This window comes from Amblyraja radiata, chromosome 4, assembly GCF_010909765.2.
Source record: "Amblyraja radiata isolate CabotCenter1 chromosome 4, sAmbRad1.1.pri, whole genome shotgun sequence".
Taxonomy (NCBI): domain Eukaryota; kingdom Metazoa; phylum Chordata; class Chondrichthyes; order Rajiformes; family Rajidae; genus Amblyraja; species Amblyraja radiata.
The window spans coordinates 76,344,540-76,369,951 of record NC_045959.1 but is presented as its reverse complement, the minus strand read 5'-3'; the positions used below and the strand labels follow the sequence as shown (position 1 = coordinate 76,369,951).

General features: G+C 39.4%; 1 protein-coding gene across 4 annotated transcripts in view; it reads left to right on the top strand.

The window, feature by feature from the left end:
* tox (thymocyte selection associated high mobility group box) overlaps positions 1 to 25,412 on the top strand; it is a 229,064-nt gene that overhangs the window by 113,218 nt on the left and 90,434 nt on the right. For all 4 annotated transcript variants that reach the window (XM_033019775.1, XM_033019774.1, XM_033019773.1 and 1 more), the window contains exon 2: positions 5,067 to 5,132. In XM_033019775.1, the coding sequence (XP_032875666.1) occupies positions 5,082 to 5,132 (51 nt within the window). In that variant the 5' untranslated portion in view covers positions 5,067 to 5,081. The remainder of the gene's footprint in view (positions 1 to 5,066; positions 5,133 to 25,412) is intronic.

Below are 25,412 nucleotides of genomic sequence, written 5' to 3'. Positions count from 1 at the left end.
ATTGTGGATGATCAGCCATGATCACAGCGAATGGTGGTGCTGGCTCGAAGGGCCAAATGGCCTACTCCTGCACCTATTGTCTATTGTTATATCAATCAAAAAGAAGCACTATTTCCAAGTGTGAATCAAAAAACGTTTGGAGAAAACCAGACTTAATGTTTTGTAACAGAGTAGCAGGGTGAGTTGTATGGTGATTTTTCTAATGTTGTTAAATCATTACAAAGTTGTTTATACCAATTATAAGTGCATTCTAACTCTGAAAGACTATCTGGATAATTCATACTGAAATAATGGAATTAATTTGCTGTCAAAATAGCATACAATCAAATATTCAACTGAAAGTGGAAAGTCATTTCAAGACAATGCATAGTTATTCTTCTTCTTGGGAATGAGAAGAACATTGCTTACACTGCAAGTTTTGCATTCTGAAGTGATTGAGCCCAATGTGGGAATGAGAAACTCTGGCACTGATGGAGCTTGATGAGTGTGTAGTTTGTGAGGTGATGCACTCTTTCTATCTTCATGCAGGGTGTCTGCACACTCCCGATACATGCTTCAGAGGTTCTCAATTACATTGCAAATACTTATTACACCTCAAGCTGTAACAGACCAAAGATTCCCAGTGGTCAATGGGGAAGTTGCACTTATGAGCAGATCCATTAATCTTTCTTTCTGTGCATCCAATAATCTCTTATCGTAACATGAACCTGGTATTGGGCATGTGAGGGTATCGCCTACCCAACATGGGATACTGAGTGTACCAGGCATCCTTTCTGGGAATATCACCTGAGAAAGAATACTGGATGTTGTTTTGCTTATCCTTCCATGGATAATGAGAATTTTGTAGAAACAGCACTGGTGCATTCCTGTGCCTTGACGTGATGACTGTAGGTAGTTCCAGTTTCCAAAATGATCATTTTAGTTAATAACTCTGTCATCTATTTAAAACACAATCTACAATTCTTGCTAGAGCAGCATGCACATCAAAATGTTATTTAACAAGCACCATCTATGCTTCATCAATCAGAAAACAGCTGCTTATACAGCACTTCACACGGAAACCATCTCATCTGGCATAAATAAATACACAGATTCCATGTTATAATTAGTGTATTCTGAGACCATATTTACTACTAAATCCTTCAAAATGAGATATTGCAACACTGAACTGCTTCAGTTTGGCATTTGTGGGTTCATAAGCTCAGCAATAATTTTAGCTTCCATGTAATACACAGCATTTGTGTGACTTGGAACTAAAGTGCAGAGTGTGCTACTTGCATACAAAATCAGAATTTTGATAAATTCTTATTCAGTGGTACATGTAGAATCATACATCAGGGAAACAGAGCCCTGAGCCTAATTCTCCCATGCCGACCAAGATGCTCCATTAAAGTTAATCCCATTTGCCTCATTTGGTCCATATTGCTTTAAACTTTTCCTATCCATGTCCAAATGTCTTTCAAATTGTTTTTATTATACCTGCCTCAACTACTTCCACTGGCAGCTCGTTCCATAGACTCACCACCCTCTGTGTGAACAATTTAACCCTCAGGTTCCCACTAAATATTTTCCCTTTAAACTTAAACCTTGTTTTTGATTTCCCCTACCCTGGGGACAAGATTCTGTGCATTCACCCTATCTATTCCCCTCATGACCACCATAAAATCACACCTCACCTCCTGTGCTCCTTGGAATAAAGTCTCAGCCTGCTCAACCTCTCCCTCTTTCCCAAGCCCTCAAGTCCTGGCAACATAAATCTCCTCTGCATGCTTTCGATCTTAATGGCATCTTTCCTATAACAAGGTGACCATAACTGAACACAATACTCCAAGTGCAGCCTCACAAATTATTTGTACAATCTCCAGTCTGGTAAACAACCTGCCACCACCATATTCTGCTCCTACCATTAAGCCAAATCTGTATCTAATCAGCTGTCTCTCCTTGAATCCCATGCAGTCTAAAGGGCCTGTCCCACATGGACATCATTTGCGCGTCACGCAGATGGCGCGCAAAGATTTTGTACATCCCAAAATCCTGGGGCGCCGCAAGCGACCGCCTAAGTCACTGCGCACCATGCGCGCATCACGTGCACGTCACGACGCACGCATCATGCGTCGTGACGCGTAAATGATGTCGCATAAATGGCGTGCAAATGATGCCCAAGTGGGACAGGCCCTTAATCTTCCAGAGCTGCCTAGCACATGGAACCTTATGAAAGTCTTATTGAAGTCCATAAAGACAACATCTACGGCCCTCACCAACCTACTTGGTTACTTCTTCCAAAAATTGCACATTCTGACTAAATCTAATTAACCCATGCCTTTCCAAATGTATGTATATTTTATCCCTCAGAATCCTATAAAGAATCATTCTACCACAGATATTTAGTCAAGTGGGGGCGCCGTCGAGTATGGCTGCCCTGCCTGCAGCTGTTCGTCCATTCACCCTTTTAAAACATTTTAGTATGTTAAAAAGTTTTGTTTTGGAGGTCTAGCCTTTTTATTTTTAGGGGTGGGTGGGGGGCGGGGGGAAGGGGGAAAACTATTTTTCTCAGTCCCTACCTGGTTGGAATGCGTCTTTCCTCTGAGCCGCATCTTCGCCCTCTCCTCGCGGCCTACCACCAGGACTGGAGCGGCGTTTCCTGCCGGGACGGGCCAGAATCTTCAGCTTCGGTGGCGACCATCGCGGAGCGGGCGGTGACTTACCGAGAGCCGCCGTGTGGTAAGCTCCAGAGTGCTGAGACCACCGGCTCCAACATCGTGGAGCTGTGGGATCTGCGGAGCGTCCAGCCGTGGCGGCGCTGATTTTAAACACCGCGGAGCCTGGGATCTTTCGCCGAGATCGCCAGTGTTGGAGTTCCGACCAGCGCGGCCTGTGGACTCCAGGAGCCGCAGTCTCCGGTAGGAAGCGGCCGTTCCAGACACTCCAAGCCGCTGAAGAGTGTTCTTCGGACTTCCATCATCCGGCGAGAGGGCCTGAAACATCAGGCCGCCATTGCGGCTACTGCAGAGGCCTCAAATAGGCCCCGACCACGGGTGAATGACAGAGGAAGAGGACTGGACTTTGCTGCCTTCCTTCACAGTGGGAACCATTGTGGGGGGATGTTTTTATGTTTAATGTTAAATTCTTCTTTAATGTTGTGTTTTATATTTATTGGCGTGCTGCAATGGCAACTCAAATTTCACTACACCAATTGGTGTATGTGACAATATAAGTCCTTTGTCCTTTGTCCTTACTGGTCTATAGTTCCCAGGTTTTTATTTGAAGCCCTTATTAAATTAAAGTACAACATTAGCCAATCTGCAGTCTTCCAGCACCTCAATCGGGTCTAACCATGATTCATCTATATCTCAGCCAGGATCCCTACAATTTCTTCTGTAGCTTTCCACAGTCTAATCATATCTAATCAGGCCTGGGAAATGTATCAACCTTCATACATGTTAGGACCGTCAGCATCTCAATTCATCGCCATTGACTTCTGAAGTTTCCCAGTCTTCATGAATTTTGCATCCATACAAAGAGAGGAGAAATAGTAATTGAGGACTATACCCCTTCTCCCGTGGCCCCATACTTAGATGACCATTTTGGTTTTTCAGGGGCCCTACATGAAATCTTTTTGAATTCTTATTAATCTTATCTGCCAGAGCTATCTCGTGTTCCTTTTAGCCCTCATGAATTCCTTCTTAATTATGCTCCTCAATCCCTATACTCCTCCAGGGATGCACTTGATCCCAGCTGCATCTACCTGATTCATGCCTCCCTCATTTTCCTGACCAGACCCTCAATTTAATTCGTCATTCAGGGTCCTTTACTCCTATCTGCTTTGCCCTTCACTCTGACAGGGACATGTATACCTTGAACTCTCATTCTCGCACTTTTAAAAACATCCCACTTTCCGGATGTCCTTTGCCCACAAAAAAACCCTACTAAAATTAACTTTTGCAACACACTGCCTAATAGCATCTAAGTTTTCCTTGCCTCAATTTAGAGCTTTGACTTCTGAACCAACCCTGCTGTTATCCATAACTATTTTAAAGCTAATAGGACTGTGGTCGCTGGTGCCAAATAACCTGCTGACACTTCACAGATTTGCCCAGCCCAATTCCTTAAGAGTAGGTCAGGCTTTGCCATCTCCCTTGTATTGTCCTATATATATTGCCTGAGGAAAGTTTCCCAACACACTTGACAAATTCCAACCCATTTAAGCCCTTGGCACTTTGGCAGCCGCAGCCTACATTGGGAAAGCAAACCATCCCCATCAATATCACCATACTCGTTTCTCTCATTCCTGTTGAGTGGACTATATTGCACTAAATAGTGGAGTTTCTACATCTACTTGGGGTATATTGATTTCTGTTGGCTGTCACAGTCCTTTAGGTACAGCTGAAATCTAGACTCAGGGAATTTCTGTAGCGTTTAACAGATTTGGGTACCAACCCTCAAGCTTATCCATCCATTTCTCACCCTTGCAATCAATATATTTGCACATAATGTCAGATTGTTGATAAGATGCTATTGTGTGGTGCATGAACACATTGCACAAATAGTAGCATTTCTAGATTTAATTGCTGAATTTGAGTGTATTAATTTTTATCAGTTGTCAGTCTTTCAGATACATCGAAAATCTAGATTGAAAGATTAAAGAATTTATACATTATAACATGTGGTTTCTATAACTACTTTGCAACTTTGAGATCTCAGGTACATTTTAGGTATGCTTCTTCATTCTTGTATCCTGCCAGAAACCGTGTGATTCATTTAGCAATTCATTAAAACTAATGGCAATATGTGCATGCAAGCTGCAGAGAATGAGCCATTTTGTTTTATAACAGATTGCAGATGAAAGGAAACCATTCATTTTTTTGCCTTCCTGATGTAATTACCACTGAACTAATTACCTCAAATCACTGACATCCAGGGTCAATAAAGATGGAAAGAATTTCATCAAAGACCCGCAATATGAAACCAAAACAAACCTTTTCAACAAAATCTACATTTAATTATAATGTATGTTATGGCCAGACTAAGTTTGGATGCCTTCTGAATATTTATTATTCTGTTCACAGCTTGATGGTGAAAACATGTACATGAGTATGACAGATCCAAGCCAGGACTTCATGCCAGGAAGCCAGGTGGGTTAATTAATCTTCTCCACTGTATTTTAAGATGTAATTAGACAAATTCAAAGCATGCATTGCAAATAAGCATTGCTATCAGTAACCAGTGCAATCAAAATAATTATAATTTGCAAACAAAGCATTTAAACTGTGCTTCGGATTAATGACATGTAGCTTGAACAAATGTCATATTGGGATGATTCTTAGATGCAAACATTCACCATTGCAATTAGCAAATTGGGTTTTTTTCTTTCAGTGTAATCAAATAACTTTGTTGGCATGATCTTAAAAGGCAAATCTATTTTCTTTTTGGAAGCTATGTTCAGATATGTTTATTAAGAGATGTTTAATTGTAACTAGTTTGACTGGAATACAAATCTAACAATGAATGTTTGTACATAAATAACGATTAAATCATGTTTATTTGAAATAAAGCTTTGGGAATATTATTTTCATTTGAAACAAGAATCAGTAAATATATTAGGGGTTGTTTCCAGTCCAAAACTAGAATATGACTGGAGATCAGCATTGACACAATTTATTCCTAATTCCTGCTATTTGCTGTCCAACACAAATAATGATAAATTATGATGTGCCAAATAAGATGGCATTTTATTATTAAAACTGACTCATTCTAAGGTATAATGGCCCAGGTAGCAGCCCTAACAGCAAAACAGTAACCATTACTATCATGAATGTGATGGGAGCTTTCGTGCATGTGTGATTAATGGAGAAAAAACAAAATTATTGGCAATGAACCAGTGTACCTCTACATGTTCACAAAAAGGCTGGAGGAACTCAGCGGGTGCAGCAGCATCTATGGAGCAAAGGAAATAGCTAACGTTTCGGGCCGAAACCCTTCTTCAGACTGATAGGGGGTGGCGGGGAGAAGGAAGGAAAAAGGAGGAGGAGGAGCCCGAGGGCTGAGGAGACTCCCCTTCCTCAGCCCTCGGGCTGTCTCCTCCCATCCCCTAGCCCTCGGGCTCCTCCTCCTCCTTTTTCCTTCCTTCTCCCCGCCACCCCCTATCAGTCTGAAGAACGTTACCTATTTCCTTCGCTCCATAGATACTGCTGCACCCGCTGAGTTTCTCCAGCCTTTTTGTGTACCTTCGATTTTCCAGCATCTGCAGTTCCTTCTTGAACACTACCTCTACAGGTTATCCAGTTTTCAGTCTTCTGCATTGCCATCAAGGGAAATCACTAGAATTGATATGAATTTTAGCTCTTTAACTAAACCAGCCTTAAAATACTCTTAAGAGTTTTCAGCTGTTACATGACTTCCACCTGAATTGTTAATCAATATTAATTATCATCATTATACAATTACTATATTTTAGGCTATCCCAGGTAAGGAATGGGTTCCATTTTTACAGATGTGTATTTTGAGATTGTCCATGTGGGAAAATTCACAAAAATCACGATATTGTATCCACGCCTCCACAGTATTGTAATGAATGATGTAAAAAGCACATAAGACAGATAATAAAGAACAATTATCAAAAGTGGGGGGGGGGGGGGGCACGGAAACTAGTTATGTTGTTCATTGGAATGAATGTATGTATGTATGTATATTACATTGAACTTATGAAGTTAATAATAGTGTGGGTGCTACTTTCGTCTTTAGGGTTTCTATAAATTGGGTGTTCATATGCCAGGGATGGCTTGTAATTAATTAGCAGACTATCAGGCTCTATAAACTAGATTTTATACATGTGCATTTTAATTTCCTCACATAAATATTTGGAAATAAGGAATTTTGAAATAATAAAAGTAATGGATATTTATGGAATTCTAGTGCCCTCCCAAATCATTTGTTCAGTTTTGGTCTCCAAATTTGAGGAAGGACATTCTTGCTATTGAGGGAGTGCAGTGTAGGTTCACAAGGTTAATTCCCGGGATGGCGGGACTGTCATATTCTGAGAGAATGGAGCGGTTGGGCTTGTATACTCTGGAATTTAGAAGGATGAGCGGGGATCTTATTGAAACATATAAGATTATTAAGGGTTTGGACACGCTAGAGGGGGAGTCCTGAACCAGGGGCCACAGTTTAAGAATAAGGGGTAAGCCATTTAGAACGGAGATGAGGAAACACTTTTTCACACAGAGAGTTGTGAGTGTGGAATTCTCTGCCTCAGAGGGCGGAGGAGACCGGTTCTCTGGAAACTTTCAAAAGAGAGCTAGACAGAGCTCTTGAAGATAGCAGAGTCAGGGGATATGGGGAGAAGGCAGGAACGGGGTACTGACTGGGGTTGATCAGCCATGATCACATTGAATGGTGGTGCTGGCTTGAAGGGTCGTATGGCCTACTCCTGCACCTATTGTCTATTGTTCTTGTTACAGACTTTAGCATTCCCCATGATATTTAAAAAGTTAAATGAAGCCATTGCTTTTTGTTTGGTTTACATTATTTACCAAAACGTGACCAATCTGAGCATGATCCATGCCCAAGGGCTTTCAAACATTGCCATAAATATAATAATCTTAAACACGCTATTGCTTCTGTGGAGTAATTCTAACAAAACTGAGGTAATTTTGGAAGACAAAAGCATAAAATATACTTGCAGTTGCTATAATATTTTGAGACATTCCTTCACAGCCATATCTGACATGAATCCCCTGGAGTGTGTAATCAGAATATACACCTGACCCTGTTCAACGTCAATACATAGTTGAATCCCATTGGGGCTTGCATTGGGTAGCCATACTGTCCAACAATCCCAAATGAAATCAGTAGGGTCAATTCTGGCAAATCTCAGCAAGACTAAGTGCAAAAGCTTTACTCTATACATGTTTGAAAATTCAAGACTTGCTGCCATTCATAGGGCTAAGCACCAGATTTACTATTCTCTATTTGGATTTACCAACACATTCCAAGGCATGTTACATTGCAAAGGCTTTGCAAAGCAAGTATTTCCGTACGTATGTATAAATTCTTGTTTTTTTAAACTTTCCTGATTGCCATTGGAACTTTTTTTTCTCAGTACAGAATTCCTTAAACAGAAACAAGTCATTGCTGCTGCCCATTCTACTATAACATTGAAAATTAATTGGGTGGGAAGTGAAGCTCTGCATGTACCTTTCCTTTATTGCTCATTTTGGCTTGAGGCACAGCTGGTAACAAATACACCATGCAATATACTTTGGTAACAGACAAGTTCAGTATCTATAAACGAATGTCTCCCTGAACACCAACTCAAGGCTGATCATATGTAGTAAGTGAGTTTAGGAATATTTTGTAGTGATTTTGCAGTGTGGGTGTATGTATTCAAAGGCTTAGAGCATTTGCATACATTTCTGTTATTAACAAAGGTGTCACAAGCATGTTTGTTTTTGTTGATTTAATGTCTTGTTAAAAGAACAGAGAATTACAAACTAAGCAGTAATGCGTTTAGGTTCTCATTTTGCACAGCACGATTTAACCTCATTTATATATTGGATTATGTCTAAGTATGGTGAGATAACATGGTTTTACCTTGTATAATTAATTCCATTACAGTGCAGGATAGTCCAATTTATATAGAATTGGCTAGGGGAATGGCTTGTTATATTAAAAATCTATAATAAATAGCAATAATGATAAATGAGCATAAATCAGAAAAGAATAACATACAAATGATAAAGAAAACAGGTGAAATAAATTTCATCTTTATGCTGTCAAACCATTTTGCTGCCAATAGAATCACAACCTGGAAAGAAAATAGTGATAATGAGAAAACCAAAAAAAAGGAATAAACCTTTAGTTGGACCAAGGTTACAGAACAATTAATTAGCTGTCAACGTGACTAAAATCAAAGAATGAAGGCTTTATTGCGCAGGTTAAGAATTATTGCTATGGGGAAAGAATCTGCCCTGAAGCAATGGAGTCAGGAAGCATGAAACATCTCAGTCTGAGCTCTGTCAGTGAAAGGTAGATTGACAGTAATAGCAAATCCATTTTATGTAGATATCATATATGTTAACCAGCCTCATTCAACAATGCAGCCTGAGCTATTTGAATCATTTTGTAATGTGAATACAGTGCCTCTGCTTGTTAATTTACTTTTGGAACCATACTTGAACGTAACTTGACGATTCTTTCACAGTTATTGTAATTTAATCTGTTTTAAATAGTACAGTGCACAACACTTATCAATAGATGGAAAATGTAATTGACAGTTGTCAGATCCATGTTAACAGTGATGTTTGGTGTTCATTTTACATTATGCCTAGCATGATGGATCATCCAGGATATGCCTTAAGGGTTTTAAAGTTCAAAGATCAATTTAACTTATTTAACAAAGCTGAGGCACAAATGCAGTGAATGATTGCTGTTATCAAGCATCTGTTGTTCTTGACAGAATCTTCTAATGTATTTTTGAATACATGACTGTGCTTTGAGTGAACCATTTGACAGTTTATCATATTATATATTATCCTGCCTCCTTCACAGTGACCCAAAGTACACAGCTTCTGAAAAATAAGGGTGAAAGGCCAGAACCAGTGTGTCATGTCATTTCAATTACTTTAATTGGCCGGTTAGCTATAACCCTAACTATACTTTTATGCTCTGAAGAAGATGTAGCAAAATCACAGTTGGTGTCTTTTACATAAGAAGAACATAACCTCTGAAGTTGAAAATCGTATCCATTTAAGGATCTAATAGTATTTCCCTTGTCATAAATACATGAACATGTTGATTGGGTGTTTCTATTTTGCCATACATACCATCTCCTTTCCAAAGCTTTACTTGAACGGAATACCTGTACTGAAATGTTGACTTGGATTATGGGCTCATGTCTCTGAAGATTGTAGGTTCAAGCCCTGTTCCTGAGATATAAGCTCTAAAGCTGAATATAATCTACCAAACAGATATTTCAACTGAAAGCTTACCCCCTTATACGATTTCTTTATTGCCTCTAATGGATCTCCCCATTCCAACTGCATGGCAATTCGCTTTCTGTTTATGCCGGTTGGATTACTTCATGCATTTAACACTTTTAAAGATCCAAAATTCCTTACCTACCATGAGTCAGTCAATGTAACTGTTATCTCAAAGATAGAAAGCTATGAGTTCAAATCACACTCAGCTGATGCAGTGGAGGGTGCTGTGTCACATAGATGGGAAAGATCACATGCAATCTCAAAGAACAGAAGTCATCCTCTGGTGGGGAATATTTATCCCTCGATCATCTTCTCTACAAGCAGATTTCTGATTGTTTTTTTGTTTTCTTTACTGTTCACAGGAGATCGATATGTGCAAATTGCCTGCTCTGTTTCCTCCAACACTTATAAAAGCAATTGTTTGGCTGTAAACGCTTTGAAATACCCTGAAATGAATCTGAAAAATATTTTATATGTATGGGTATTTTTAATCCTTTTATTTCACTCAGTTTTGAAAATCTAACTCTACTCTCGATTCTGTCAGGGTTCAGGATGGCGATATGAAATGAGATGAAGGCGAATTGACAGTCATAATAAAACCTGTTTTATATATCCTATACAACCATTTTCATTCAAAGAGGCAGCCTAAAGGCTTTAACTCACATAGCCATATGATTATAGTGCCTCTGCTTATTTTGTTTACCTCTAAAATTATCCTTTCAAATAAAATGTAATGCATTTTAAATGGTACAACAGTGCAATGAACAGCCTTTATTATTAAATGGAAATCGTCTTTGATTATTCTCAGTTTCGGTTCATACTAAATTAAGCCTGTAATTATGAAACATCCAGGGTATTCCTATCGGGTTGAAAAGTCCATTGGTCGCTTTAAATTGTTTAACAAACCCATGTTACTCGTGGTGCTATCTGGGTACCGGTGCTATCTGGGGGTTCACTGATGTCCATGCTGTTTCCAGTCAGTTTTTCCCAGCAGCTTACAGTCCAATTATATGAAGATTGAATTTTCCAGTTTCTTCCCACACACATTTATGCATCCACCTAGTTTTCTTTTCACTTTGTTCACCTTTTCCATTCCCTCTCGGTATCTGCCCTTCATCCCTTCCCATCTCATTCCATGACAGCTACATATTGCCAATTTGTCCTCTTCTCTCTCAGTCCTGACGTAGAGTCTCAACACGAAACATTGGCTTACACCTTTTGCCTCCACATATGACCCTATGAGTTCTTCCAGTGTTTTTTTTTGTACTAGATTCCATCCTCTGCAATCTCTTTTGTCTTCAACTTTCTGATCACACTGATTCCCGTCTTGAAGTGAGTAGATTTTTCTCACTTGCTCAAAATTCCTTCCCAGCCCCGGCTAGCTGCCCATGTAACCCTTGTCATTCAATGAAAGCTGACAAAAGGACAGTTGGCCCTCCATAGCAATGCAATACTATAAATGAAATAAGGAAGTCAACCTGGCTTAATAAATCATGAATGTGATAATTAACCGGCATTGTATCAATATGAAATAGATGTTAGGATGCAGCATTCAACAAACAACCTACTTTGACGCTCCAGCCAATATGAAGATATTTTCAGACCTGCTTTCTAATGGTTTAGGTTCACTACTATTGCTACATGTGCCAAGGTACAGTAAAAAGCTGCTCAATGGGATAGAGGTAAATCATTCAGTACACCAGCTAATGGAAGGACCATTCAGAAGCATGATAACACAGGGGGAAAAGCTGTTCCTGGGAACCATAAAGAATTTATGGCACAAAAAGAATATATATATATATATATAGCTTATTCCAAAATATTTTACGATAAGAAAAAAATGATCAAAGTCTCACAAAGTGACAGCATGATTGTCAGATATTTGTTTGTTCTTGCTAATAATATCTTTCCTATTGATGTGGAATATTATAGTTCTTCCATGATGTTATTAATAATTCAGGATTATCGGAAGGAGGTCACTTGCATTTTTCATGAAAAGTGGAATAACAGCCCCCTTTTGCCTTATAGTTGCACACAGCAATTATTACAGCTGATAAATTATCAAATCATGCTGCATGCTTTAGGGCTGTTGCTCATTGTTAAGTAACAACATATGTGGGATTGCTTTTCATGAACTGCAGCTGCAAGCAAAGAGATTTTTTGCATGTAATAATTTTAGTGAAGCTATTACTGGATGCATGCCAACAGTGTGAAGCAAGGGCAGTCCTGGAAGCATCTGGTAGAAAATTATTGAAATATAAAATTAATTTCATTAAATTACGTTAATTTAACGCATAAGTAATGCCATCCTATTAATAGCAAAGAAAAAAGACATTGATAAAAAATATTGCCATCTCTTGTGCCTGTCATACCAGTGAACACGCACAGATCTGAGATTACTACCATAAAATGTATTATTTTCTAAAACAACCATCTCAAGGTCAGTCACACAAATATTAATTGAAGGGTGTGGCGACCAAGTCAACGGATATTTTCAAGGGCAGAGATCGATAGATTCTTGATTAGTATGGGTGTCAGGGGTTATGGGAGAAGGCAGAAGAATGGGGTTAGGAAAGAGTGATAGATCAGCCATAATTAAATGACAGAGTAGACTAGATGGACCGAATGGCCTAATTCTGTTCTATCACTTATGACCTTATGGCATATGACCTTATGGTCCCGTTCAAAAATCGAGATTTTGGACGAATGTACTTCTAATAGAGTGAAATAATCCATGCATTGCAGTTAAAGCAAAGAGCTACTTTTACATCATTACTTTTATATTAACATTGAGGTTCAGGCAAATAATTTTTAAAATGGACAAGTGTTCAACTTTGGAAATATGTAGGTTTTGTAATTTACTTTTGGCTGGGGTTTGGGATCCAAAGCAGTAATGAGGCAGATGAGAGGCTGGAAGTTGATACAGAGATTGTGGAGAGTTACAAGAATAATATAGAGTGCTCATAAAAGGGGATTTTTACTTTCTTGTTTTGCAAAGAAAATTGTCAAGAATGACTAGAATGAGATCTAGATCAATGTGGGCTGAGGAATGGAAAATTGAGTTTTATTCAGGTAAGTGCGGGGTGTTGGATTTTGGGAAGTCAAACCAGGGTAGAATTTTCACAGTAAACGGTAGGCCCCTGATGATTGTGGAATAGTGGAACATAGGAGTGCAAATACATAATTCCCTGAAAATCTTGTTGCACGCAGTGGTGAAAAAGGAATTAGGCACGTTGGCCTTCATCATGCAGGGCATTGGGTACGGAAGTTGGGATGTTATTTACAGTTGTATAAGACGATGGTGGGGCCGCACTTGGAGGATTGGGTTTGGTTTTAATCATCCTATTATAGGAGAACTGCCATTAAGTTGGAAAGAGTGCTGAAAAGATTTGCAAGAATGTTGCCAGGACTCAAGGGATTGAGCTATAAGGAGAGGTTGGACAGGCTAGGACTTTATTCTTTGGAGATTAGGAGACTGAAGGGTAATCTTACAGAAGTGGATAAAGTCATCAGGGTCATAGATAGGGTGAATAATGGGCCTGTCCCACTTAGGCGTTTTTTTAGGCGACTGCAGGAGACTATGTGATCGCTACATGTTCGCGGGTGGTTACCGGGGAGTCGCCTTTATGGTCGTGAGGAGTTTCCGCATTCTGGGAACTAGTTGCGGCCTCATTATGGTCGCCGCGAATTTTTCAACATGTTGAAAAATTAACGGCGACCAGAATGAAGCCGCTATGGAGAGTAGCGAGAATTCTCGTGCCGTACGTGGGTCGCCAGGAGGTTGTAGGCTCTCATAGGTTGTAGTCGGTGCTGACCAGTGAATTTCATTGGCTCATAGGGAAAAAAACGTAATCAGTAGTTTTCAGAACCAAGGATAACCGAATAAAGGAATTAATGTTAATGTCTGCCGAGATTCACGGCCGTGTATCTCTTGCTTCTTAAAAGTTGTCTCCACTCCTTCAAGGCCCTTAATACCATTGATGTGTAGAGGGATCTTGGGATCCATAGCACCTGAAGGTGACAACACATCTAGATAATGTGGTAAAGAAGGAATCTGAAATCTGAGGAAGCATAAGTGAGGAAGCCATGATGCAGCTTTATAGGACTTTAGTTAGGCCACATTTGGATTACTGTGTGCAGTTCTGCTCGACCCTATACAGGAAAAATGTGGAGGCTTTTGAAAGGGCCATAGGAGGTTAACCAGAATAATGCTTGGATTAGAGGGCATTAGCTAGAAGGAGAAGTCGGACAGGCTTGGATTTCTTTTCCTCTGGAATGCCAGAGGTTGAAAGGAGACCTGAGAGAAGTATATAAAATAATGAGAGGACAGATAGGATTAACATTCTGGGAACTTTTTCCCAGAATGGAAATATTAAATATTAGAGGACATAGCTGCAAGGAAAATGGGCAAAGTTTAAGAGATGTGCGGGGGAAGTCATTTTACACTGAGGGAGATGGGTGCCTGGAAACACTGGCAGGAATGGTGGTGGAGGCAGATATGATATTTAGGAGGCTTTTGGATAGGCACATGGTTATGCAGGGAATGGAGGGATATGGATTACGTGCAGTTAGATAAGACTTTGTCTTGGAGTCATGTTTGGTTTCAACATAGCACATAGAAGGTAGAATAGTACAGCACAGGAACAGGCTCTTTGGCCCACATTGTCAATGCTGAACTTGATGCCGTTAAACCAATCTCATCTTCCATGATCCATATCCATCCATTCCCTGTATATTCATGTGCCTATCTATAAGCCCCTTAAATGCCATGCTGCCTTGACCACTATTCCTGGCAGCGCATTCTACACTCTGTGTAAAGTTACTCATGGGCCTGTCCCACTTAGGCTATTTTTAGGCGACTGTCATACGGTCACCGAAAAAACGGCGACTCGACCCCTCTTCAACATAAAATTTGAAATAGAATCATTACTTTAACCACAACAAAAAATGAAGTCAGCACAACCTACGTCACCTGGCGACAACCTACGTTAACCTAGCGACAATTACGACAGCACCTATGTCAGGAGAAGTAAAGCTATGCTCATTGGCGTAAAACCCACTGTCGCCGAAAATTTTTGAACAGCTTGAAAATCCAGCAACGACCAGAAAGACGCTACGACTCTTTGGGTGACTGAGGAGACTACTAACGATAATCCCGGTGACCATGTGGCGACAGCCTAGTCGCCTGTAGTCGCCTAAAAAATCGCCTAAGTGGGACAGGCCATTAGAAAACATGGATGTTTTAAGAGTACACAAACAATGTGATCAAATTTTCCTAGCAAAACTCTGAAGAAATGTTACACAGGAAATGAAATTATTCCATGCACGTCAGATGCAGAAATGGAATCATTGCCATATGTGAGATTCATAACCAGAAGTGCCAGGTCAAATTTTAATTCTAGAAATAACTGATTAGGGTACCTATGACATTGAAAAATGTGTAACATGCTTAAATTTCGTGGCCAGTGTCTCTTCAACGTTCACAAGAATAATTGAAGATGATAATTTACTTTTACCAGCAACACTTATTTCTCATGTGACAAAAAATGTAATAAAAACCCCCATTGCCTTGCTTTCCTTCTATATATGAGTTATCATGTGAATAGGTTCTCAAGATCTCAGAAGTTCAATGTGTGTATATGCAGAGGCTGACAAATGTCATTGAAAATTAGGGCTCAGACAAATAAACTGAAACAGGTTCATTTTGTGAAGTTTCTTGATAATGCAATGTATTTTTGTTGGATGAATAAAAAATACATCCTATGCTATCAGGCTATAGACAATGAAGAACACCAGCATATCTCTCTGTACACCTCTGTGCAAGGAGGAATTCCACCAGAAGATGGGGAGCAGCCTCGGGTAAACTTGTGGTGGCATTGAGATTACAGGTAGTAATACTGCAGTGGTTGGGTCCTTCACCCCAGCATCAGTGATACCCTGTTGATGCCAGTTGGTTAGTTCAGACATGGTGTTCTATTAAACCTCCACACAACATCAGTAAGCGGTTTCTCACATTAAAAAAAAAACTGCTCTTCTATTCTACCTGCCAAATTACATAGCCTCAGGTTTCCCACATTACACGCCACCTGCCACCTTGTTGCCAACTCACTCAATTAGTCTGCATCCTTATTGCAAACAAACAGCTCACAGTTCTAGCAGGATGATAAAGATTGAAATCCCACACCACCGTATACTCCAGTGTTCTGGGATTCCTTCACACTACACATTGTGTAAAAGCTCCCCACCACCTTCCTGAAGATGGAGGAATAAAAAATAACTACTCATTTTTTAGAAACAATCCCACACCCTGAGAATGATTAAAAACAAGCTACTTTTAAAAACAAAGATTTCACCTATGTGAAAGACATTAAAGCTAAACATAAATTAAAACTCTTATCTTTTCGATTATTATTACAGGAACCTAGTTCAGAGGGACAGGACTGGCAACTTAATGTTCCAGTGTACAAATGCTTCAGGAGAGATAGAGGTGGAGATAAAAGAGAAGTAGGTGTTGCTTTAATGATTAAGGAGGATGTCACGGCAGTGGTCAGAGATGACATTTACTGATGGTTTGTCTATCATGGGCACGTTGTTGGGGGTGCAGGCCCCCCAAATAGTCAATGGGAATTAGAAGAGAATTAGAACTCAGGAATCAAGGATCTGAGTTATAGGGAATGGTTGAGAAAGCTAAGTCTTCATTCCTTGGAGAGGAGGAGGAGGAGGGGTGATCTTATAGAGGTGTATACGATCAGGAGAGGTATAGGTTAGGGTAAATACACTGAGTATTTTAACCAGAGTAGGGGAATCAAGAACCAGAGGACATAGGTTTAAGATGATGGGGGGGGGGGGAGATTTAATAGGAACCTGAGGGACAACCTTTTTACACAACGGGTGGTAGGTATATGGAACAAGCTGCCAGAGGAGGTACATGGGGCAGGTACTATTACATTTAAGAAACATTTGGACAGGTACATGGATAGGATAGCTTCAGAGAGATATGGGCAAAATGCAGGCTGATGGGACTAGTGGAGACAGGGCATGTTGGACTGTATGGGCAAGTTGGGCTGAAGGGCCTGGTTCCATGCTGTATGATTATGAAAATAAAATCTATGTCTGAAACACAACCCCCCTTCCAGATTAGCGACCTGTAAAGATAGAAAATTGTCTTGCTTCATTTGAATATATTCTGATTTTAAATGATGCTATGGGTACTTTTCGGCAATCCTTTCTTGGACCATAGCCTCATAATTTACTTTAGAGATGCAGTGTGGGAACATGCCCGTTGGCCCACCAGCAATCACCCATACATTAAATCTATACTACACACTAAGGACAATTCACAGAAGTCAACTACCCTACAAACCTGCAAGTCTTTGGAATGTGGGAGGAAACCCTAAATACCTTTAGAGCACCCTAAATACATGCGGTCACAGGGTGAACATACAGACAGCACCCATAGTCATAAGATCATAAGTGATAGTAGAATTAGACCATTTGACCCATCAAGTCTACTCTGCCATTCAATCACGGCTGATCTATCTCTCCCTCCCAACCCTATTCTCCTGCCCATAACCTCTGACACATGTACTAATCAAGAATCTATCTGTCTCTGCCTTAAATATAGTGACTGACTTTGCCTCCACAGACTTCTGTGGCAAAGAATTTCACAGATTCACCACACTCCGACTCAAGAAATTCTTCCTCATCTCCTTCCTAAAAGAATGTCCTTTAATTCTTGTCCTAGACTCTCCTACTAGTGGAAACATCCTCTCCACATCCACTCTATCCAAGCCTTTCATTATTCTGTGCATTTCAATGAGGTCCCCCCTCATTCTTCTATACTCCAGCGAATATAGGCCCAGTGCTATATATGTCAAACGCTCATCATATATTAACCTACTCATTCCTGGGATCATTCTTGTAAACCTCCTCTGGACCCTCTCCAGAGCCAGCACATCCTTCCTCAGATATGCTGCCCAAAATTGCTCACATTATTCCAAATGTGGCCTGAAGAGCACTTTATTGAGCTTCAACATTACATCCCTGTTTTTGTATTTAAGCCCTCTCGAAATAAATGATAGCATTGTGTTTGTTTCTTTACTACTGATTAACCTTTTGGGAATCCTGCATCAGCACTTCGAAGTCCCTTTGCACCTGCCATTTCTGGATTCTCTCCCCATTTAGAAAATAATTACACCTTTATTCCTACTACCAAAATGCATGACTCCACACTTTGATGCATTATATTCCATCTGCCACTTCTCTGCCCACTTTCCCAATCTATCCAAGTCCTGCTGCAGAGTCCCTGCTTTCTCTACACTACCTGCTAATCCACCTATTTTCATTTCATCTGCAGACTTGGCCACAAAGCCTTCAATCCCCTCATCCAAATCATTAATATACAAGTCAGTAGTCAGAATGAACCCGGGTCTCTGGCACTGTAAGGCAGCAACTCTACCGCTGTGCCACTGGGCCGCCTCTTGTTGTAAAATACAGCCACCCAAGTCACATATCCAGTCGTATATGGATCTGCACCATCTTGACCAGTGTCCTCAACAACTTCCCAATCAATGCCTGCCTCATTCCAAAATCATGAACCATGGTATTCAGTGTGTCCTTATATTCTCAAGAAGACTTCTGTTGTAAATTGTTTTATACCTACTTTTTTCAAACAAGTATGAAAACATTGTTTTGGATACCTTTCCGATCAAGAGATAAAATGAGTCTGAGTGTACACTTAAGGCAGTTTTAAGTGAAATCTCCGAGTCGAATTAAGCAAATTATTAGTACCTTATCTCAGTCTACAGCAAACCAGCCAATTAAATCTGCTTAACCTGGTGATTTTCACCTTATGAACAACAGAGCTGACAGGTTTTGATTAATCAAGTTAGTATAATGCAGGCTGACATCTCAACAAGCCTGTACTAGTTACTGAAACAAGTCCACAATTTAGCAAAGTGATTACTGTACACTGTCCCAGGGGTCTTCATTACAGCCAAAAAAATGTGCTCTTTGCATCGAGTCTGCTAGTGAAAAGCCAAGTGCTTTCTTAAGGAAATTAAATGTGACTAACAAACTGGAAGTCGACGGTGAAAATTGGTGATTAATCCCTCTCCCAATAAATCAATTTATATTATACATAGATTTATGACAATTTCTATTTTGCAATTACTTGGGATGTCACGAAAATAAATATCTACTTTTAATTGTAGAATTATTCATTATTTCTCTGAAGGGATTACGTGTTCAAAGGAATGTTTTGTAAATGTAATACTTTTATAATCTGATGTGGAAACCTTTCTTTCACTAATGATGGTTACAGATATGGACTGCAAATTTATGCTTTTTAATGATCAGTATTACAATAAAACTTTTATAGCATTTGACTATGTCATTTCAAAGAATATTTCTGATATGTCATTATATATTATGAAATATTTTTTTACCATGCTCCAGTACAGTTCAAGCTTTGGGAACTGTGCACAGTTTTCAAGTTCCAACTGTACACTAATGAGGCAGCTGTCATGTTAAATATTGTGTATCATTTGTATCATAGTGTCTTGAGAACAGCAGTAGAGTGTAAGTTGTTTCTCTCATTATTTTAGAAGACTGGCTTTAGAAAGAAAAATGTATTGAATTTTCCCATTATGAACCAGTGAATAATATTTTCTCCCTGTGCATTCATTTTAAATGTTGAAAATAGGCTACACTATATTTCAGTTTAATGAAGTTTAATTAAGTGCATTAAATAGATAAAATTCAACTTCAAATTTAGCATGTCATTTGCATGTCATAAATTTTATTATTTTCCTCCTGAATGTAGGAATTTCACATTAATGATCTAAAAAAAAAAATCTGTGGCTAAGATTTATAAACCTGCTAAGGTTGCCTATACAACATAAACTAATCTATAAAACTATCTTATTGTATTAGTTATTATTTCATTTAATCTCTGTAAATTAGATGTAAGTATTGCACATTGTACCAAGGTTTTTCTCTATACTTCAGTCCGCCAACTGGATCTCCTGATTGCTAACCATTTTAATTCCTCATCCAAATCCTATACTGACCTTTCTGTCGTGGGCCTACTCCATTGCCAGAATGAGACACGTAAACTGAGGAATAGTTCCTCGTATTCCACTTGGGTACCTTACAACCCAACTGTATGTACATTCTCCAATCACTAACAACCCCTTCCCTTTCTCCTCCTGACCACACAAAACCCACACCTTTTTCTCATCCTCCTACACTTCACAATTTGCATCTCTTTGTCTCACACCTTCTATCTTAATCTCCGGCCTATTATCCAACAATCTGCCTACCAAACCATTCCCCCCCCACCCCCAACTTATATGTCCACCTATTGCCCTCCACACTGTCCTCTCTCCTAGCTCCCTCTTCCCCTCTACAATCAGTCTGAAGAAGGGCCCCAAGCCGAAACGTCACCTATTCATGTTCTCCAGAGATGCTGCCTGACCCCCTGAATTACTCCAGCATTTTTGTACCATTTTTTGTAAACCAGCATCTGCAATTTCTTGTTTCTATACTTAGTTTTTATGATATTTTTTACTAGAAAATATATATTTGGTGATGCATGAGCAGGCTGAAATGATGGTGGAAAGTAGATACAAAGAACAGCAGATGCTGGTTTACCAAAAAAGACACAAAGTGCTGGAGTAGCAACTGGTTCGGCAGCATCTCTGGAGAATATGGATGGACGATGCTTCAGGTATTTTTCAGATTGAATGTAGTGGGGGGAGAAAGCTGGAAGAGAGATGAGGGCAGGACAAAGCCCGGCAAGTGATAAGTGGATATAGGTGTGGGGTTGATGGGCAAATGTGTGGACGAAGGCCAGAAATGAAAGGACAAAGTGTAAGACAAGGATAGAAAGTTAAATTCCTATATCAATGTAAATCCTGTCATTTCATGGTTTATTGACTATCTAAAATTTTTTTGTATTAACTAACCATGTGGTTAACAAAATGTTAACATATACGTGACATCTGATGACACTTAGTAATATAAGTATCCTGCTTGCTGGTATTCTGTGAACAGAATTTTGTACAATTCACTGCAGGAGACATGCCTGAAAATTCAATGTGTTCAGCCTGAAAATTTCCTTCAATTTAAGGGTGGAAAATCACAGTTTGTGCACCATTATTCACCAGTGAAAACCACCAACAGTGGCATGGAGTCTAAGAAAATGTCTCCCCACTGTTGCTGGCTAAACTAAACCAACCATGGAGAAAGGAAAGCATGGAATTACAGGAAGTAGACCATTTTTGGCAGGTCAGGAAAGCCCGGTGATATGGTCTGGTATTCTCTTGAATGATAAAGGATGACAAAGAATATTTTTGAGGTATTTAAGGTAATTATTATAAAAAACAGACAGGTGAAACATATATTATTTTTACTAATGCATAAATGGAATGCAAGGCCATGTTAACAAGAAAACCAGTAGACACATAAAGCAAGGTTAAAAGGAACTTTATTATTGAAACATGGAAGTTTGCCACAAGTGATGATTGATAAGAAATCATTAGTAGCATACAATAGAGCTTTGGTTAATTATTTCAAGAATAATTTAAAAGAGTATACAGAGAAAAATGGAACAATTAAACTGGCTCAGAGGGAAGTGGGAAATGCAACCACTTTGAGGTCAAAGGAAATGGTCTGTGACAAATCAGCTCACCCAGGGGTGGTCTCGAATCGGTAAGCAAGGCTTAATAGTTTTCCCCAGTGTTAAAATATGTATGTTTCTTTTAACCTCCCATTGACAACCAGTGCTGCATGTTATTCTTTATCTGAACCCTACCATATTGCATGTTGGTTGAGTATTGATATAATTGAATTAATTGAACCAAAGTCCAGTGGTGTGAAGTGTGTAACCTAATCTCTTTCATGGGGGATCAAAAGTTTCCTATGTTTAAATAATTTAATTAGTATTTGTGGTAACCACGGAGGCTCAAGCAGGAACTTTTACTTTCTGGTTGTGTTATCTGAGCTCAGTAACGTTAGCCCTGTAGGGTTTAAAAAAAAACTTGATTGTGTGTGTTAAATGCTGTCATTAACTTTAATAGTGAAACATCTTGAGAGTGTCATTAATGTGCAGAAACTCGGCAGTGGTAGTGCTATAGATTCCTTGAACTAGGACATGTTAGCATTGTGCTATTTCTAAACCTTGGCGTGGTCCTGATGATGACAGCACCACATTACACATGAAAAAAAACTAGAAATACTTGACATATGGCATTATATTGAATTGCGCGTTTCAAAGAGCTGGGCCTGTTTCCTTCACTCAAAGCTGACCAGTAATGTCAAGAAGTGTACTGCTTCCAACATATTTTTGGAACTTCTGGATGGCTTTACCTAATATATTGGAAGCATTGGTGGAAGGGATGAATCAACCTTTATTCAGGGCCATCTTTCCACATGGCTTTAATCTCTTGCTTCTCAATTACAAAAACTAAAACTAAATTCATGGTTGGGAAATATGTTGTATATAAAAACAAAAAAAAACTGCCAGAAATAGGCTGCAGATCGGGCAGCACCTATGGAGAAAAAACAGAGTTAATGCCTCAGGTCAGTGACTTTTTACCTCTGACAAAAGTTCTTCAAACTGAAATGTTAACTCTGTTCCTCTCTCCACAAATACTGTCTGTTCTGTTGAATGTTCCTCACACTTTCTGTTATTTGAATTCCTAGTGTCTGTAGATTTTTTATTCAATATTTGAGACAGTAAGATTGCTCAGAAGGGGAATAAAGGTAAATTCCGCAACTAAGAGCTGAGGACAGAAAAAACTTTCTGATTCTTCAGCATGAAAGAAATAAGTGAGCAAACTGTCACTTTAAATTATAATAAATACATTGACAACTTCCCAGAGCTAATCATGCACTGGAAGGCAGCAGATGTGCAGAAATAATTTTGTGAATTTGTACTTCCAAAGGAATCACTGGAAAGAAAATTCAGAAATATGCTGAAATGAAGTTGTTTGGCAAAGCTCTGTGAGTTAATGAGACAAAACGGTTCTTTAAATGTCTTTTGAAAGACAAGGGACTCAGGTGTAAATAGAATCCTGTGGTGTTTGTATTTATATTAGGAAAAGAAACTGGTAGAGAATAAGAATACAGGAAATGTTGTTTCAGAGACCAGGTAGACACCAAATGCTGGAGTAACTCAGCGGGACAGGCAGCATCTCTGGAGAGAAGGAATGGGTGACATTTCGGGTCGAGACCCTTCTTCAGACTAATCATTAGGAGACCAAGAATAGCTTCTTACTGCTTATTTGCTAACCTCTGAGGGACCTTTAAAAACAAGGCCTAAATATAGAATTTTGTTGTTTAGATTGTCATGTTTGCCATCTTCTCCTACAGGAGAAGTGTGTCGTATATCTTTCACAAATTGAGAAAGTTTATCACAATGCAGCAGGTGGCTAGTACCTGAGAGAGTGAATGTCTTAGTCGTATTTTTAGTTTATTTTAGAGATAAGGTGTGAAAACATGCCCTTCAGCCCACCGAGTATGACTCTGTGTATAACGACCAGCCATCCCCGTACACTAGCACTACCCTACACACACTAGGGACAATTTACAACTTTATTAAGCCAATTAGCCTACAAACCTGTACGTCTTTGGAGTGTGGGAGGAAACTGGAGCACCCGGATAAAGCCCACGTAGGTCACGGGGAGAACGTACAAACTCATATGAGATGCTGTTCCTCCAATTTGCATTTAGCCTCACTCTGACTATGAAGGAGTCCTAGAACAGAAAGGGCAGTGTGAGAATGGGAAGGGGGTTTAAAGTGTTTAGCAATCGGGAGATCAGGTCTCCCATCCTGGTGATGCATCCACCCAAAGTCAGTGCTCTTCCAGCTCTCTGCAAAGGACAATTTAATAGAAAATAGAATGTGAATGGGTAAAAAGTCAGCAGAACGACACCGACAGCTTCTAAGTTGAGACAGCTTCTAAGACAAAAAATACTTGAATCTATTGCTACATTACAAATACTAACAGTGAGACAGGGAGCAGGACTTATGAAGGGTTGAACCATTCTCCTATGGTTGGGAATCAAGGAGAATGTGTTCCAGCGATGTATGTGTGTTCCATTGGCTATATTTAAGAGGGAGTTAGATGTGGCCCTTGTGGCTAAGGGGATCAGAGGGTATGGAGAGAAGGCAGGTACGGGATACTGAGTTGGATGATCAGCCATGATCATATTGAATGGCGGTGCAGGCTCGAAGGGCCGAATGGCCTACTCCTGCACCTAATTTCTATGTTTCTATGTTTCTATGTTTCCAGGAATGTATGTATGTTCCAGGAACATATATAAAGTAAAGGCTCTAAATGGGCCTGAGATGCTAATCAGTAGTGAAGTAATTGATTGGTGGAATGTGCTCAACAGTTGAGTGGCCTGTTCTTGTTCCTATCATGTCAGAATTCCCATAATCTGAGATAATTCAACTCTAACACAAAATATGAAAGGACCTCATACTGGATTGCTTATGTGAATGACAACCCCAGACATGACACCCATTGCACAAGATGCTCACTGCTCAGGCAGAATTAAATAATGAAATCGAGACCAAGTGATCACCAATCCATAAAAAACAGTTCAGGGATTCCCCTGAAAGATCTGAAATTAAGTCACAATAATGATTGTTTTAGAGATGTGCAAGTCCAATTAGTTATGGAGGATAATTTAGTAAATCTTGGGTTAAGTGGGAGTTATGTGGGGATAAAGGTAAAAACAACTTGTAAGAAAAAGCAAACAAATGCTGTGGTCCATTATGTAATTGGAGAAATAAACATTACTTTTTGAATTCTTCGCACGCAGTCCCAACTGAATTGTTGATGTAATAAGATGGTAAAATACCTCTCAGCAGAGAGGAAGAACGACATGACACAAAAATAATTTAATCTAAAATCCAATAAATAAAAGTGGTTGGGTTTTTGAAAGTAGGCCTTGCAGTTCCAATTATGTCTTCAGGTTTCATAGGGACATGTGAGTCACCTTTGCAGACAGAGTACCAGGACTGCACGGTTAAGTCAAACATGTTTCATTGTTCATTGGATGAAATTTAGTTTGTGTATCCAAGGTGTGCAAACATCCCAGACTGCTCACTGAAGCAGGTTGCACTGAAGCTGGAATAGTTGGAAATTTGGAATAGGCTATTCTGGGTTTAGTATTGTGAAATTAAAAAGATTATTGTACGGTTAAGTGACCTTAAGGGAGGTTTGATCAAAATCTGATAAAATCTCAAAATGATATTGAAGAAAAATTCAGTTCAATCCATAACCAGATTCTTAAATCTAAATAACCCAAACCGTGAAGGTACAAAGTTTGAACTGGCTATGGTTGATTGGGAAACTACATTGATAATCAGCAGAAAAACATTTAAACAATTTAACACAGAATTTACAAAATACACATCCCTTT